This window comes from Danio rerio, chromosome 9 (genome assembly GCF_052040795.2).
Source record: "Danio rerio strain M-AB ecotype USA chromosome 9, GRCz13ab, whole genome shotgun sequence".
In the NCBI taxonomy this organism is placed as follows: domain Eukaryota; kingdom Metazoa; phylum Chordata; class Actinopteri; order Cypriniformes; family Danionidae; genus Danio; species Danio rerio.
The window spans coordinates 17691830-17707178 of NC_141029.1; the positions used below are offsets into that span (position 1 = coordinate 17691830).

The 15349-nt window shown below is 44.4% G+C and overlaps 1 protein-coding gene across 5 annotated transcripts in view; it reads right to left on the minus strand.

The window, feature by feature from the left end:
- crfb4 (cytokine receptor family member b4) overlaps positions 1-15349 on the minus strand; it is a 143865-nt gene that overhangs the window by 18688 nt on the left and 109828 nt on the right. The window contains exon 5 of one of the 5 annotated variants that reach the window (XM_087267151.1): positions 13635-14778. Coding sequence (XP_087123277.1) covers positions 14596-14778 — 183 coding nt within the window. The 3' untranslated portion in view covers positions 13635-14595. 5 annotated transcript variants of the gene reach the window in all.

Sequence of the window (15349 nt, forward strand, 5' to 3'; positions counted from 1 at the left end):
TCTCCTTCCATGCCTGTGGCCTCTTTGATCCATGCTTGCAAATAGCAATGCAGAGGTGGCATCTTTTGTAGAAGGATGAGGATTGATTGCTAATTGAAGAGTTGTGCAAACAAGTTTCACACAGGTGCAATGGATATTCATAATTATGCAAGTACTTTCTTCTTTCAATGAGATCTGTGGTGACAAAGGGTGTGAGAAATGTGTGAAACAAATGAAAAAGTGTTAAGGCATTTGAAAGAGAAGACTTCTCCTGTGTTAAGAATGTGATGATGAAGATCAAGTGAATCCCAGTTTCACTGAGTGTATCTTGGCAAATGAGAAAAACTGTAAAGTAACCCTGGTTCCCAGAGGAGGGTAACGGAAATGCTATTAGTGGATTTTAATCCACGAAATGGGATTTCGTTTCAGAAAGCCAATCATCTAAAAGAGTATATAACGGGCCAATGAAATGCCAAATGAGTTGGCAGCGTAAGCTTGCGCACCTGGAGCTTATTGTCAATTAGCTCCACATATAAGCACATGGAAAGCAAGGAAACGCTATCCTTTTCGCTTCAGAGACTGACACTTACAGCTAAGGAACAACCGTTATGGCGATACTATATAGCATTTCCATTTCCCTCCTCGGGGAACGAGGGTTACTTTAGTAAACAGAGCGTTCCCCTTCGGATGGGAACTTCAATGCTATTAGTGGATTTTAATCCACGAAATGGGGAAATGTCTGGAAAACGCCACAATGACTGCACCTTACCTTCGCCCCCAATGAGAGGATAGCCAGGCATAGCGTGAGCGCTCCTGCATCAAAGAGAGGTGCGGTCTTCTAACGTGATCCCTGGCCCTTACTTATCCCACTTCAAAGAAGTTTTACGGATTTAGATATATTTTTTGGGAGCCGCAAGTGTGTAGATAATTCTAGGAAAATACGACAGTACATTGAGAAAAGTATGGGGAACTTTACTGACAGATGAAAAAGCACATGTATCTCTGTGTTAGGGAGAATGGCGCAGCAAGCGTGTTTCAACACCTTAACCGAGTTGTTTCCTCAATCACCAAGGGTTACCTAATACTCTTGAGGAAACTGGCTCCACTCGCAAATTGTAAAACCTTGCAAATGTATTAGGTGTCGCCTAGCCCCCAACTCTACAGATGTCTGTTAGAGAGGCACCGCGTGCACACGCTCAAGAGGATGCGATGCTCCGAGTGGCTCTGATAAGCGAGGGAGATGGCATCCACTATCCAGTGGGCCAACCTCTGTTTCGGCACTTCCCTGCTGCCGACCGCCATAACAGACGAAGAGCTGCTCAGATGATCTAAAGCTCTGAGTATGGTCCAGATAAATATGCAAAGCGCAAACTGGACAAAGTAAGAAAAGGAGTCACTGACCGAAAATGCCTCCAGGTCCCCGACCCTCTTAATAGATGCCAACGTGACCAGCAGAGCTGTCTTCAGGACAGAAATCTTAAAAGATACTAAGTCAAGTGGCTCAAAGGGATCTTTGCGCAGGCTAGTGAGAATGATGGTGAGATCCCAAGAGGGCATGAGAGAGGGCCGGTTGGATTAATTCGCCTAGCGCCACTGAGGAAACGGATGATCAGGGTATGCCACCGAGATCGGTAGGTTACCTAAGTCTTTCTCGTGTCTAAGGACCACACGTGGAGGTTCCAAAGATCGGGGCGAGGGTGCCAGATGGTGCCCTGTGCCTGAAAGAGTAGGTCCTCTCTCAAAGGGATCTGCCAGGGGAGGGCCGTCGCGAGGAGGGAGAGCTCTGACATCCAGGTCCCGTTGGGCCAGAGGGGCGCAACCAGCAAAACCTGTTCCTCATCCTCCCTGACCTTGCACAGTAACTGCGCGAGCAGCCTCACTGGGGGAAACGCATATTTACGCATGGCCTGAGGCCAGCTGTGGGCCAGTGCATCCGTGCCGAGAGAGCCCTCGGTCAGGGAAAAGAACAACTGGCAATGAGCGTTCTCGGGGGAAGCAAACAGATCGATCCCCGAATCGCGCCCATATCAGCTGAACAGACTCGGGGTGGAGTCTCCATTCTCTGGGACGTAAAGGATGCCGTGAGAGCGCATCGGCTGCACGGTTGAGCTAGCTTGAAATGTGAATGGCGTGCAGCGATTTCAGCCGCGGATGACACCAGATTGTGATTATGATCATGTGATTTGATAAACCTCAACACATGAGTGTGGTTTCTAGATGGGAATCAGCTGTGATATATATACAGCTGATTCACATCTAGAAACCACACTCATGTGTTGAGGTTTATCAAATCACATGATCATACTGTATGTTCTAAAATTTGTGTTACAATTGTTATATAGAACCTATATAGCATATATACGTTATGTTTAGCGCATGATGTTATCTTTTCTGACATACTGTGTGAAAGCATTGGTAAATTGGACTGTAAAATTACATTGTTTTGGTTAAGTTTGTGTGTAAACGAAGTTCAAGCATTTTAAATTGTCGTTAACTGGATGCATTTTGTGTCAAAGCAACAAGAAATGTGTTAATTGTATAGCCTATGAAAACGGATGTTGTGCTAACCGTGTTAAGAGTTTAGGAAACTTGTTAAATGTATTGAAAAAAGTGTCATAGCCATTGTAAAAAAAACTGTAAACTGCAGAAGCAGGAGACCCGTCGACAGAGCTTAAACTCTCTCCTCTTTCAATGAAGTCACCGTTGTGGAAGCATTTTGGATTTCAAGTGAGTTATGTTGACAACGTTCGTGTTGTTGACAAAAAAAAAAAAAAAAAAAAAACAGTTTGCAAGCTCTGCTATGTACGTATTAGGGTTCGACCGATAGACAACACCGGCATCGCAATCCTCCGCCCCGCCCCCATTGCAAATCCGCTTGGAAAAGTACACACTCAGGCCGTGTTTACACTAACATGTCTTTGTTTTTAAATGGCATTTTAGAACAACAACGATTTGACATCCACAGTGGCATGTGGCATTTCTGAGCAGCCCTCCTTCCTCACTACCTCTGAAAACGCACATCACGTGACCACACACACACACAGAGGCACACACAGCCATGCGCTCGAGACAGCAGGTCCAGGCAGTCAGAGGTTCAGTAGACAGCTTCAATCTTTCACTCACTTGTACTTAGTCATTTTAGCGAACACCTCAGATACTGTTGGCTGGTTCCTGTTGGTTGTGCACCTTTTATACTGACGCCATTATAATGACACAGATCACTGCCTATTCACGAGTCCCGCAGTGAATGACAGGTGGCCTGAGATTACAGCCTTCTGAGAGAGTCGATGAGGGTTTCTCCTGCTGTGATTCAGCGATTTCGAGTGAACAAGAGCAGTCTCCCTGTCCAGAGTGTGTACACGCAGCGGCAGATGGTCGAGATGGGTTCTCCCTTGCCTGGCGTTCTTTGGGTCCGGTCCTCCAGAGTGGTGCCTATAAAGTTGCAATTTCACAAAAAGAGCAACACAGTCGTGCAGCACGTCCTTTTCAGGATGGCGCTCCGACCGTGCGTTTCTGGATGCGATGGTTTCCTGTCCCTGGATGATGGGCACGAGCACTGCGTTGCTTGTCTGGGGGTCCAGCATGTTAATGCATGTTAATGCGCGGGCAGTTCACGTCATCATTGCGATGCAATGACTGTTGCGCAGTTAAGATCGCGGCTAGCCTTTGCAAAAGGGCAAAACACCCCAGCTGTCCCTTGCACTGCAGTGGGCACTCGGGCAGATCTGAGGGTTCAAGTGGGAGATAATCCGTTGCCTCCGGGCCCACGGACCTCCCGCTCCTCCAAGCGCTCCATCTAAGCTTCGAGCGGAGGAAGCGATCCGTCTAAACGTAGCCCTTATGTTCGATGACACCGGGGACCAGACATCCACAGCTGCATCGAAGGGGGGGCTTTCATTGTCCTACGAGAAACCAGGCCCGCTTGCCCCCTTCGGGCAGGTGAGCGCTGTCAAAACGGATTCTGAAACGGACATGTTAGCCTTGCTTTCCCGGGCTGCTTTGCCCGTTGGGTTGGAGATGGTTAATCCTCCAGCTCCGCGGCCGGACCGACTAGATGGGTGCTACGTAGAGGACCAGAGGGCTAAGCCTTTGAAGCCTATCGTCCCCTTCTTCCCGGAGGTGCACAGTAGGCTCACGCAGTCTTGGAGGGCACTTTTATATGCCCGTGTCCCTCCGCCCTCACCACTCTTGACAGTGGAGCGGCCAGGGGGTATGTGGCGATTCCTCAGGTCGAGTGCGCAATTGCAGTCAATCTTTGACCGTGTGGTGCCTCTTCTTGGCGGGGTCCACCTCGTCTCCCGTCCAAAGCCTGTAAGTTATTTGCCTCCCTCGGAACTAGAGCTTACAAGGCTGTGGGCCAGGCTGCTTCAGCCTTGCACACGATAGCCACCCAACAGCGCTACTAAGCGCAGGCGCTGGCCGAGCTGCACGAGGGTGGGTCCAACCCAGGCTTGTTACATGAGCTTTGCACCGCAACCAACTATTCTCTTCGGACCACTAAGTTGCAGCGTGTGCGTTGAGAAGGACGATGTTCACATTAGTGGTCCAGGAGCGCCACCTCTGGCTAAACTTGGCTGGTATGTGCAAAGTCGACAAAGTCCACTTTCTTGACTCCCCCATATCCCAAGCTGGCCTGCCCCCACACCCCTCCAGCCCAGAGCGCCGCTAAGTTCTGTATATGGACCGCAAAGCGTCCCTGGGACAGGTCATCTGGAGAAGAGGGAACTTGCTCTTTCCCTGCTGGAGGGGCGGGCCCCATTTCCAATGGCACTTTTTACTGCCTTGAAAACATTAACGAAAGAACACTTTTCCACTTCTCCGGATGTGACAGCCCAAAATCTGCCAATCTGAGATGCTATGCTTCTAGCTCGCAGGTTTGGTGCGTTTCGCCAGTGGCTCACGAGCGCTGCGAGGACGGTCTCCTTTCTCCCACCCCTCGAGCCCCCTCTCCGGAGTTTGGGTGCAGAGTGAGAACAAATCACTCGCCTGGGACCCTTCCGCGGGACCCTCTTACTTCCCGGATCAGCACACCCACTGCGCGCTGCCCCACTGCTAGTTTGTCAGCGATTGTAGCGATGAGTCCATTAGCGAGAGCTCTGCCTGCCTGGTAAGCGTGGGCTGGCCCTTCGCTGTGGCTCATATATACAATCAGACTCGGCTATGCGATTCAGTTTGCGAAACGGCCCCCCAAGTTCACGGGTGTGTATCTCACCAGAGACAGCCCCCTGTTCGCCCCTGTCTTGCGAGAGGAGATTGCTGTCCTCCTATCAAAGGATGTAATCAAGCCGGTCCCTCCAGCCGAGATGGAGAGCGGGTTTTACATTGTGCCCAAAAAGAGCAGTGGGTCAAAACTTATCCTAGATCAGCGCATTTTAAACCGCTGTCTGCACAAGCTGCCGTTAAGAATGCTCACGCAGAGGCGTATCCTCCGGTGCGTTCGTCCTCAGGATTGGTTTGCAGCAATAGACCTGAAGGACGCATATTTCCATGTCTCCATTCTTCCTCGCCACTGTCAGTTTCTGCGGTTTGCGTTCGAAAGTCGAGCTCTGCAATACAAAGTCCTCCCTTTCGGGCTCTCTCTGTCTCCGCGGGTCTTCACCAAGCTCGTGGAGGGTGTCTTAGCGCCACTTCGGCTCGCGGGCATCCGCATACTCAATTATCTCTGCGACTAGCTGATTTTAGCCCACTCTCGTGAGCAATTGATTATGCACAGAGACAAGGTGCTTAGGCACCTCCACCTGTTGGGGCTTCAGGTCAACCGAGAAAAAAGCAAACTCGTCCCCGTGCAGAACATCTCTTTTTTCGGGCTGGAGCTGGACTCGGTCACCATAACAGCACACCTTTCCGGAGAGCGCACTTAGCTGATGCTGAACTGTCTGCTTGTGGGGCATATGGCATCCGCAGCTGCTGTCACGCCGCTCGGATTACTCTATATGAGACCACTCCAGCCCTGGCTTTACAATCGCATCAGACGAGAATGGCACGTGCGCGCACACCGAGTCTCTGTTACTGCGCTCTGTCGCCGCGCCCTCAGCCCTTGGAATGAACCCTCGTTCCTACAGGCCAGAGTGCCTCCAGGACAGGCGTCCAGTCATGTTGTTGTCTCAACAGATGCTTCCAGCACGGGCTGGGGGGCTGTGTGCTGCGGCCTGCAGCTGCGGGCCTGTGGAAAGGAACCCAGTTGCATTGGCATATCAATCGCCTGGAGCTGTTGGCAGTGTTCCTTGCTCTCCACCATTTTTTTCCAGTGCTGGAGCAGCAACATGTGCTGGTCAGAACGGGCAGCATGGCGGTGGTGGCATATATCAACCGCATGGGGGTTATTCGCTCTCACTGCATGTCTCAGCTCGCCCGCCGTCTGCTCCTCTGGAGTCATCTGCGGCTGAAACCACTGCGCATCATTCACATTCCACGCAAGCTCAACTGTGCAGCCTACATGCTCTCACGGCAGCCGTTACGTCCCGGAGAATGGAGACTCCACCCTGAGTCTGTTCAGTTGATATGAGTGCGATTTGGGGAAGCCCAGATCGATGTTACTTCCCCCGTGAACACTCATTGCCAGTTGTTCTTTTCCCTGCCCAAGGGCTCTCTCGGCATGGATGCACTGGCTGGCCTTGGGGCATGTGCAAATATGCGTTTCCCCCAGTGAGCCTGCTCGTGCAGTTACTGTGGTCAGGGAGGATGAGGAACAGGTTTTGCTGATTGCGCCCCTCTGACCCAACCTACCTGGATGTCAGAGCTCTCCCTCCTCGTGACGGCCCTTCCCTGACAGATCCCTTTGAGAGAGGACCTACTCTCTTAGGAACAGGGCACCATCTGGCACCCTCGCCCCGTTCTTTGAAACCTCCACGTGTGGTCCTTAGACGCAAGGAAGACTTAGGTAACCTACTGATTGCGGTGGTTAATACCGTCACTCTGGGTAGAGCCCCCTCCTCGAGCGCGCCTATGCCCTGAAGTGGAATCTATTCACTGAATGATGCGTCTCTCACAGAGAAGACCCCCAAAATTTGCCAGATCAGTGTTTATTTATTTATTTGTTTGTTTATTTATTATTTATTTATGATTTTTAAACAGGAAAAGATTAAAATATAATTGGGCCTGACTCAGCATGAATGCTGGTTTTTAGCAGGTTCCTGCTCTGCAGAACATAAAAACAGACTAACATTTCATCCAACAACACAGTACAAACAATCACCAAACATATAAAATAAAGAAAAGTAGGCTACTATCTCAGTGGCTACAGCGATAGTTGACCATTAGATGACAAGCATGGGATTTTTTAAAAAGTCTCAGTGTTGGTATTGTTTTGAGATGTTGTGGGATCTCATTCCAGGCTTTTGTGCAAACTAAAAGAAAGATCTGTCCATAACAGTTTTTAAAAGCTGGTACTGGTAACCATCCATTTGTTACAGATCTGGTGGAACGATCAGTCCTTGTGTTGAGTTTTGGTACAAAAGCACACAGGGCTGCTAGGTAGGGCTATTTAAAATTTTATAGTACAGTTTAATACCTGTGTTCATAATGTAGTTTTGAAATGTTAAAGCTTTAGAAAGTGATAGAGCAAAATAATGTTGTGTCCATCCAGAAAGTCTGTTGTGGATCTTATAGGCCCTATTGTACAGTCTAGCTATTGGCTCCAAGATATTGTTTGTTGTGAGAGACCAAATAGGCAGACAGTAGGACAAGGTAGACAAGATTATGGCATGCAGATAAGTTTCTGAAACAGAAAAAGACAAATTTGTCCTAATTTTGTCATAAACAAACAGCTTTTGTTTCAGCTTTTTATAAACATTTTGAACATGGTTACAATAAGTGAGGTGAGAGTCCAGACTGATTCCCAAATATTGATATGTGGATACAATGGAAAGTTTTTGATTTGAGAAAGTGAGGGGATGGGATATGGATAATTTTCTCCTAGGTGAATAAAAGTACATACACTCTGTTTTAACGTAAATAGTCAAATTATTGTCTTGCAGTCACTCATGTAAAAGCTGAAGATCTGTATTTAATTTATTGTTAATTATGTCTGTACTTGATCCAGACACAAAAGTACATTGTCATCTGCATATAATAAAGAATCTGAATGTTTAATTACCTGAGGGAGGTCACTGATATACATCAGGAAAAGTAAAGGTCCCAAAATACTTCCCCCTGTGGAACCCCCATAGAACAACCTAATGCCTGGGAAGTTATACCAATTTTAAAAACCTAAGATCTATTGGATAAATATGATGAAAACATATCTATTGCAAAAGAAGAGAGATTAAAAGAGATCAATTTGTTTAAAAGAATATTATGATTAACTGTATCAAATGCCTTTCTAAAATATATGTATACAGCTCCAGTGACATGACCTTTATTTAGTGCCATACATATATGTTCAGTAAATAAAAGCAATGCTGACATGGTTGACTGCAATAGTCTAAAGCCATGCTGGCTATCACTAAGCAACTTATTGTCTTCAAGATAGTCAATTAACTGATTATACAATGCCTTTTCAAGTAACTTAGAAAATGTAGGGAGAATTAAGATCGGCCGATAATTAGAGACACTAGTATGGTCCTCAGATTTGAATATTGGAATAATCTGAGCAGTTTTCCAGGTGTCAGGGAATTTATGGAGCCTAATACATAAATTAACTAAATAATGGAAAAGTTGTATAAGAGTACTAGCATGAGTTTTCATAAAATGCATGTTTAAGTTGTTTACATCGCAGGCATGAGAAATACTAAAAGAGTTCAGAATATCGGATAACTAACTTTGTGAGATCTCAGAAAAAGAAAACTGTTGACATGTATTTGGTGGTACTTGGAGCATAGGAGAAGCTAAAAATTTAGAAGACCGCCCTTTTTCAGATGAAATAAAATACTCATTGAATGAGTTAGCAATTTTTTCATGATCAGTGAGAAGAGTACCATTTATAGCAATTTGTAAGTTATTGTTATGATTTAAACTATTTTCACCAGTTATAGATTTAATAGTTTGCCATAGTACTCTTGGATTGGTAGCAGCTTGATTAATTAGATTTTGAAAATAGACTTGTTTAGCTTTCCACAATTCAGAGTAACATTTATTTCTGTATTGACTAAACATAAGCCTATTTTCATGTGTTTTAGAAAAACTGTATGCCTTCAGAGAGGATGCTTTTTTATTTAAAAGTTGTAAAATTTCAGAATTTACCCAAGGTACTTTGTTGTGTCTGACATACATTTTGCAAGTAGTTGTATACTTTTGCCATATTTCCTCCATCTGCTATAGAAATTTGCCAAGATGCAGTCAGGATTTGACAATAACATCTCATTACTCCAGTCAATATCTCCAAATTCAGCATTAAACTGGGGTAATTTGGAGTTTGGTAAATTTAATGTATAATTGTTTTTTAGGGTTCTTGGATGTTTAAAAGTTTTCTATATGACATATATTAGTGAATGGTCTGAAACAGAGGTGTGAATTATTCCAGATATACCATACTTGGTTGGTTTGTAAATATAAGATCAAAATAGAATTACGAGTTTTACCAAATCTAGTTGGAGCCTTAATTAATTGATGTAAACCCAATTTTATAGCTATGGCTTTCAAAGATTTGGATAAGTTGTCAATCCAGTTCATATTAATGTCACCAAGAATTACAAGCTCCTTATTTTTAACACATTTTATCATGTAAGCAAGCTGCATTAAGTATGTAGCCGCGCTGACATTTGGGGGCTTGTAAGTGACAATAATAGTAACTGAAAGCTGGTTTGATAGATTGACAACTAATTGTAACGATTCTGAGTCAGTTGAGATTTTTGTAACTGAATGACAATATTTTTTGTTTACATAAACTGCAACTCCACCACCCATTTTCTCATTCCAAACTCTACGGAACAATGAATAGTTTTCTATTGAAAGAAATGAATCTGGTATATCAGAGGTTAGCCATGATTCAGATATTGCCATAGCATGAGCTTAGTTTGAGCAATTATGATTTAACGCGGTGGCTGGCAGCACCGTGGGAAGGCATAACCTCATCATCCGGTTCCTCAGAGGCGCTAGGCGAATCCACCCTGGCCCCCTCTCATGCCCTCTTACGATCTCGCCCTCGTTCTCACAAGCCTGCGTCAGATCCCTTCGATCCTTGACTCAGTATCTTTAAGATTTCTGTCCCTGATGACAGCTCTGCTGGTCGCGTTGATATCGATTTAGAGGGTCGGGGACCTGGAGGCATTTTTTGGTCAGTGACTCGTGCCTGTAATTCAGGCTGGCTTACTCTCACGTTTCCTGAGAACTCGCCCGGGATATGTGCCCAAGATTCCTACCACACCGTTAAAAGACCAAGTAGTGAGCCTGCAAGTGCTGCCCTCGGAGGAGGCAGACTCAGCCCTTTTCTTACTTTGTAAAGTTAGCGCTTTGCGTATTTATCTGGACCGCACTCGGAGTTTCAGATCATCTGAGCAGCTCTTCGTCTGTTATGGCGGCCGGCAGCAGGGAAGTGCCATATTGGAACAGAGTTTGGCCCACTGGTTAGTAGATGCCATCTCCCTCACTTAGAACCAGGGTGAGCCGTGTCCCCCGAGAGCGTGCGCACTCCACTCGGAGCATTGCATCCTCTTGGGCCCGTGCACGCGGCGCCTCTCCAACAGACATCTGTAGAGCTGCGGGGTGGGCAACACTTAATACATTTGCAAGGTTTTACAATCTGCGAGTAGAGCCGGTTTTCCCAAGGGTATTAGGTAACCCTTGGTGATTGAGAAAACAACTTGGTGAAGGTGTTGAAACACGCTTGCTGTGCCATTCTGCCGAACACAGAGATACATGCTCTTTTTCATCTGTTAGTAAAGTTTCCTGTTAGTTAAGCCCTGCAGATTCCTCCGAGGCCCCCAGCATTGACTCAGCAGAGGAGTCACTCGCTGGCCCATTACGTCGTTGGTCTGCCCGCTGGTCAGCCTGCGTTTTGGGTATAGGTGCCCGCTATGCGTGATCCCCACTAGGCGATCCCATATGCTTATTCAGCCACGGTGCAGTCCCCCCTCACGAGCGGACCCGTGTCTCACCTCTCTGCTAACCATCTTATTATATGCGTACTTCCCCTTCTCAGGGCTAGTCCATATATTTTGCCATCATATCTCCCCATTGGGTAGCAGGTGGCCTCCGCAGCGTCCTCCCTATTGGGACGGCACGCTTTCCCAACATACTGTCGTATTTTCCTAGAATTATCTAGACGCTTGCGACTCCCAAAAAATATATCTAAATCCGTAAAACTTCTTTGAAGTGGGATAAGTAAGGGCCAGGGATCACGTTGGAAGACTGCGCCTCTCTTTAATGCAGGAGCGCTCACGCTATGCCTGGCAATCCTCTCATCGGAGGTGAAGGTAAGGTGCAGTAATTATGGTATTTTCCAGACATTTACCCCATTCGTGGATTAAAATCCACTAATAGCATTGAAGTTCCACATCCGAAGGGGAACGGTCTGGTTACTAAAGTAACCCTCAATGCTATATAGCATCACCATAATGATTGTTCCTTAGCTGTAATTGTCAGTCTCTTCAGCTTAAAAGGATGGTGTTTCCTTGCTTTCCCTGTGCTTATATGCAAAGCTAATTGGGAATAAGCTCTAGGTGCGCAAGCTTACACTGCCAACTCATTTGGCATTTCATTGGCTCGTTATATTCTCTTTCAGACGATTGGCTTTCTAAAACGAAATCCCCCATTTGTGGATTAAAATCCACTAATAGCATTTCTGAGGGTTACTTTAGTAACCAGAGCGTTATCTGTTCTGACATACTGTGTTTAAACATTTGTAAATTTGAATGTAATATTACATTGTTTTAGTCGTGGTTGAGTTTGTGTGTAAAAGAAGTTTGAACATTTTAAATTGGCGTTAACTGGATGAATTTTTTGAAAGAAATTTGTTAATTGTATAGCCAAAAAAAGACGGATGTGCTAATCGTGTTAAGAGTTTAGGAACGTTGTTAAATGTATTGAAAAAAAGTGTCATAGCCATTGTAAACAAACTGTAATAAAGGGATTAAGCTGACAAGATAATGAATGAATGAATATATGGCATTTGTGTTTTTTTATAATATAAAAGTTGTTAAACATATTGTACATGCACAGATGGGTAGCATTTTGATTGTGTGTAGTGGCCCACTCTGGCCCAAAATGCCAGGGCCGATTTTTTGCCCCAGTCCAGCACTGCCTGAGAGGAGACTTGACTTTTCAGTGGTTTAAATGTTGACCTCAAACAGGCATAGAGTGTCAGAATACCCAGCCATTCATCCAGCTGATGCGTTGCGACATTCACTTTTGTGACTTTGCTGGCTTTTACAGGTCGTTAGGTTATATGGCCTGCTCTGTAATGCTGAGATTGCCATCTAGTGGTCCCAGGTTAAATGCATTAGCACATTTGCACGTGGATCAAGAGTTGCACGTGCGTGGATTTGCCGTCAGTCACCCATAATGAGCGCCACCTAATCCCCAGGAGAGTATGTGTACTCAAAAATACAATCGCACATTTAATTAAATCAGGCTTTTTCAGACATAAGTGTGGAAACGCAGGATTGTATAATTCTCAAATCAGTAGGTAGATGTGTACAAATTGCATTAGAATGTTGTGGCTTTTTTATTTAAAGTTGTTTGTGTTTGATTCCTAAAAAAAGTGTAAAAACCATGAAAATAAAATTTCAAAATTCAAATGAAGCTGGCAGTATAGATTCAAACAAAGGGTCAATTCACACACGAGCATCACCTGATCCAAAAATACAAAACTTCCTTTTCGCAAAAGTAAATTAAGATGCATGCATGCAAAACATGTTTGTGCAAATCTTAAATTCATAGACTCAGGTCATAAACATAATAATTCATCAACAAACTTTTAGGCTCTAGCTAAGTAACTGTGCTTTGTGTAACTGTGCTGAATTAAAGGGACACAAGGTGTGTCCCTAAAAAACACCTCAATAAGTAGATATAGATGTCATTGTGCAACTTTGTGTCCCTGTAAACCTCATAAACGTGTACACTGTACACACACAAAATGAGAAAACCCTTGCTATACTGTTAACCCTTACCGTAGATTATGCAGTAAATAACTGTAAAATAGCCAGTGTTTTGCTGTAATGAAAGGTAAACAGTATTTTACTGTAAAAAGAGCAGGATTTGTATGAAACTGTGTAGTGCAAATAATAAACTACAGTAATTTACTTTATGTACACATTACAGGTAGTAACTGTGACAATAAATGGCAAATTACTGTTCAACCATTAATGTCCCGTCTACTCTGATACTTTATGTTGCTTTTTACAGAGACTTATATTTTAAAGGCAGAAAACAACGATTTAGGCATTACCACACCCACGACAGGCTGTCTGTTTTATTCTAAAAACAAAGGTGTTGGAAAAAGTTTCAAGAAAATGCTGGCCCTTTAAGGGAGCCAGGTGTTTGATTAGTTTACTCTCTATCTATTCTGTCTATTCTCTGTCTATCAATTCAGATGTTGAGTCTAATATGTTTTAGGCTTTAAATAAGAATCTACAATGAGTAAGTAAAATGTGTTTTTGAGGGTTTCTAAAATAAGGCTGTGTTTTAAGTTATATTGTTGTTATCTTAAACTGTGTTCTTAAAAGCTACATTGTTAGCTAGTTAGCCTCTCTTCATATAACTTTTTACATTACTTTTTTTAAGTATATTTATTTATTGGATATTGCATATTTCAGTACAGTTTCTATACACATAAATACCATTACATTCCATCACCTCAGTAAGGTAACGTGCACAGAAATTATAACAGGGAATCACAAAAAATATGATACACATAGCTATCCACACATAAAAGCTCCACTGTCAGGTCCCAGGTTGTTAGTTTGTTGCTAAGTATTTTTCAGAGCTGTGTTTCCACCTATGACTTTGTATTAGAGACAATAGACAAGTTTGTTGTGATGAGATTTTTAAAGTAAATATTAGTTATAGCAATAAAAGACCCGTTTCAGTTTCTGCCTGTAAAACGGTAGGCGGGGGAGGGATTTGTATGCGTGCCAGAGCGAGGAGTAGCAGTAGTCTAGAATCCGGTCTCCCCGCGTGTTTACGGTGATGTGTTGATAGTATTTTGGAACGATTTTCCTGAAATTGCCGTTGTTAAAGTCCCCTGTAACAATAAACGCTGCCTCCAGGTGTGCGTTTTCCTGCTCGCTTATGCTCCCGTACATTTCCCTGAGCGCCTGCTCTGTGTTGGCTTGAGGTTGGATGTATACAGCCGCAATGATAACAGCTGTGAACTCCCTTAGTAGCCATTATGGTCGACACCGAAGCATAAGTTATTCCAGATGGGGAGAACAAAATGATCTAACTGGGTGTATGTTCCTCTCATCACACCATGAGTTGTTATTAAAGAAACACACACCTCCTCTTTTTCCTGTGAGTTCTTTTGTTCCGTCAGTGCGGTGCATGGAGAACCCCGAAAGTTCAACAGCTGTGTCTGGTACTTCCGCAGATAGCCATGTTTCTGTAAGGCAGATAATGCAGCAGTTTCTTGTTTCTCGTTGGAAGTAAATGTGCGCCCGTAACTCACAAAATTTGTTGTCCAGTGACTGAACGTTAGCCAGCAGAATGGTGGGGAGCAGAGGTCGAAATCCACGCCGACTCTCATTTCTCTTTTCCGGCTGCATTTCCTTCGTCGCTTCGGTTGTGTGAACCAGACACAGGGCCCTGTTGCTGTGTTTGTAAACAGAGCCTTGTTAAAGAACTCAAAGTCGGTTCTTCGATGTGCAACGAGGGAGCCAATTTCCCGAAGTGTGTGTCTGTCATAGGTAATGAGAGTGTGTACATCTAGCACAAAAAACGACAAAAATACGAGTAAAAAAATATGAGTAAAATACACAAAACACAGCAAAATTTGCTGGGAGTTCGCAACACGGTGGCCATGCTTGGCGCCATCTTGATGATGTATGAGGGCTTTAGTGTCGTGCACAGATGATTTATTTTGCCCAAGTGCTTAAAAGCTCCTGTGCCGTTTCCTCACTCGAAGCAACTGTGCCTGGAAACGAAACTAGTGCGATGCTCGTGCACCCACAGTCCTTCAGGGGCTCCAGATTTTTTGTAAGCAGCAGCAGTTGTTGACACTTTGACTTTAATCATTCTTTGAACAGATTATTAATTGGCCTAACATTAACCGTGTGCACGGCATCATCGTTTCATTATCGAGCACAGAATGTTTTTTACCCACTTTCTTTTGCTTGCTGTTATGTTTGTTAATATAGTTTAATGATTATCCTTTACAATAATATTGCTTTAATATGTTGTTGTGTGTATAGTTAACCGGTGATCTAGGATCTTGAGCCAGAACAGACCACTGTGCATAATTTTAGATGGGTGAGAATATATATTTTTTAAATGTCAG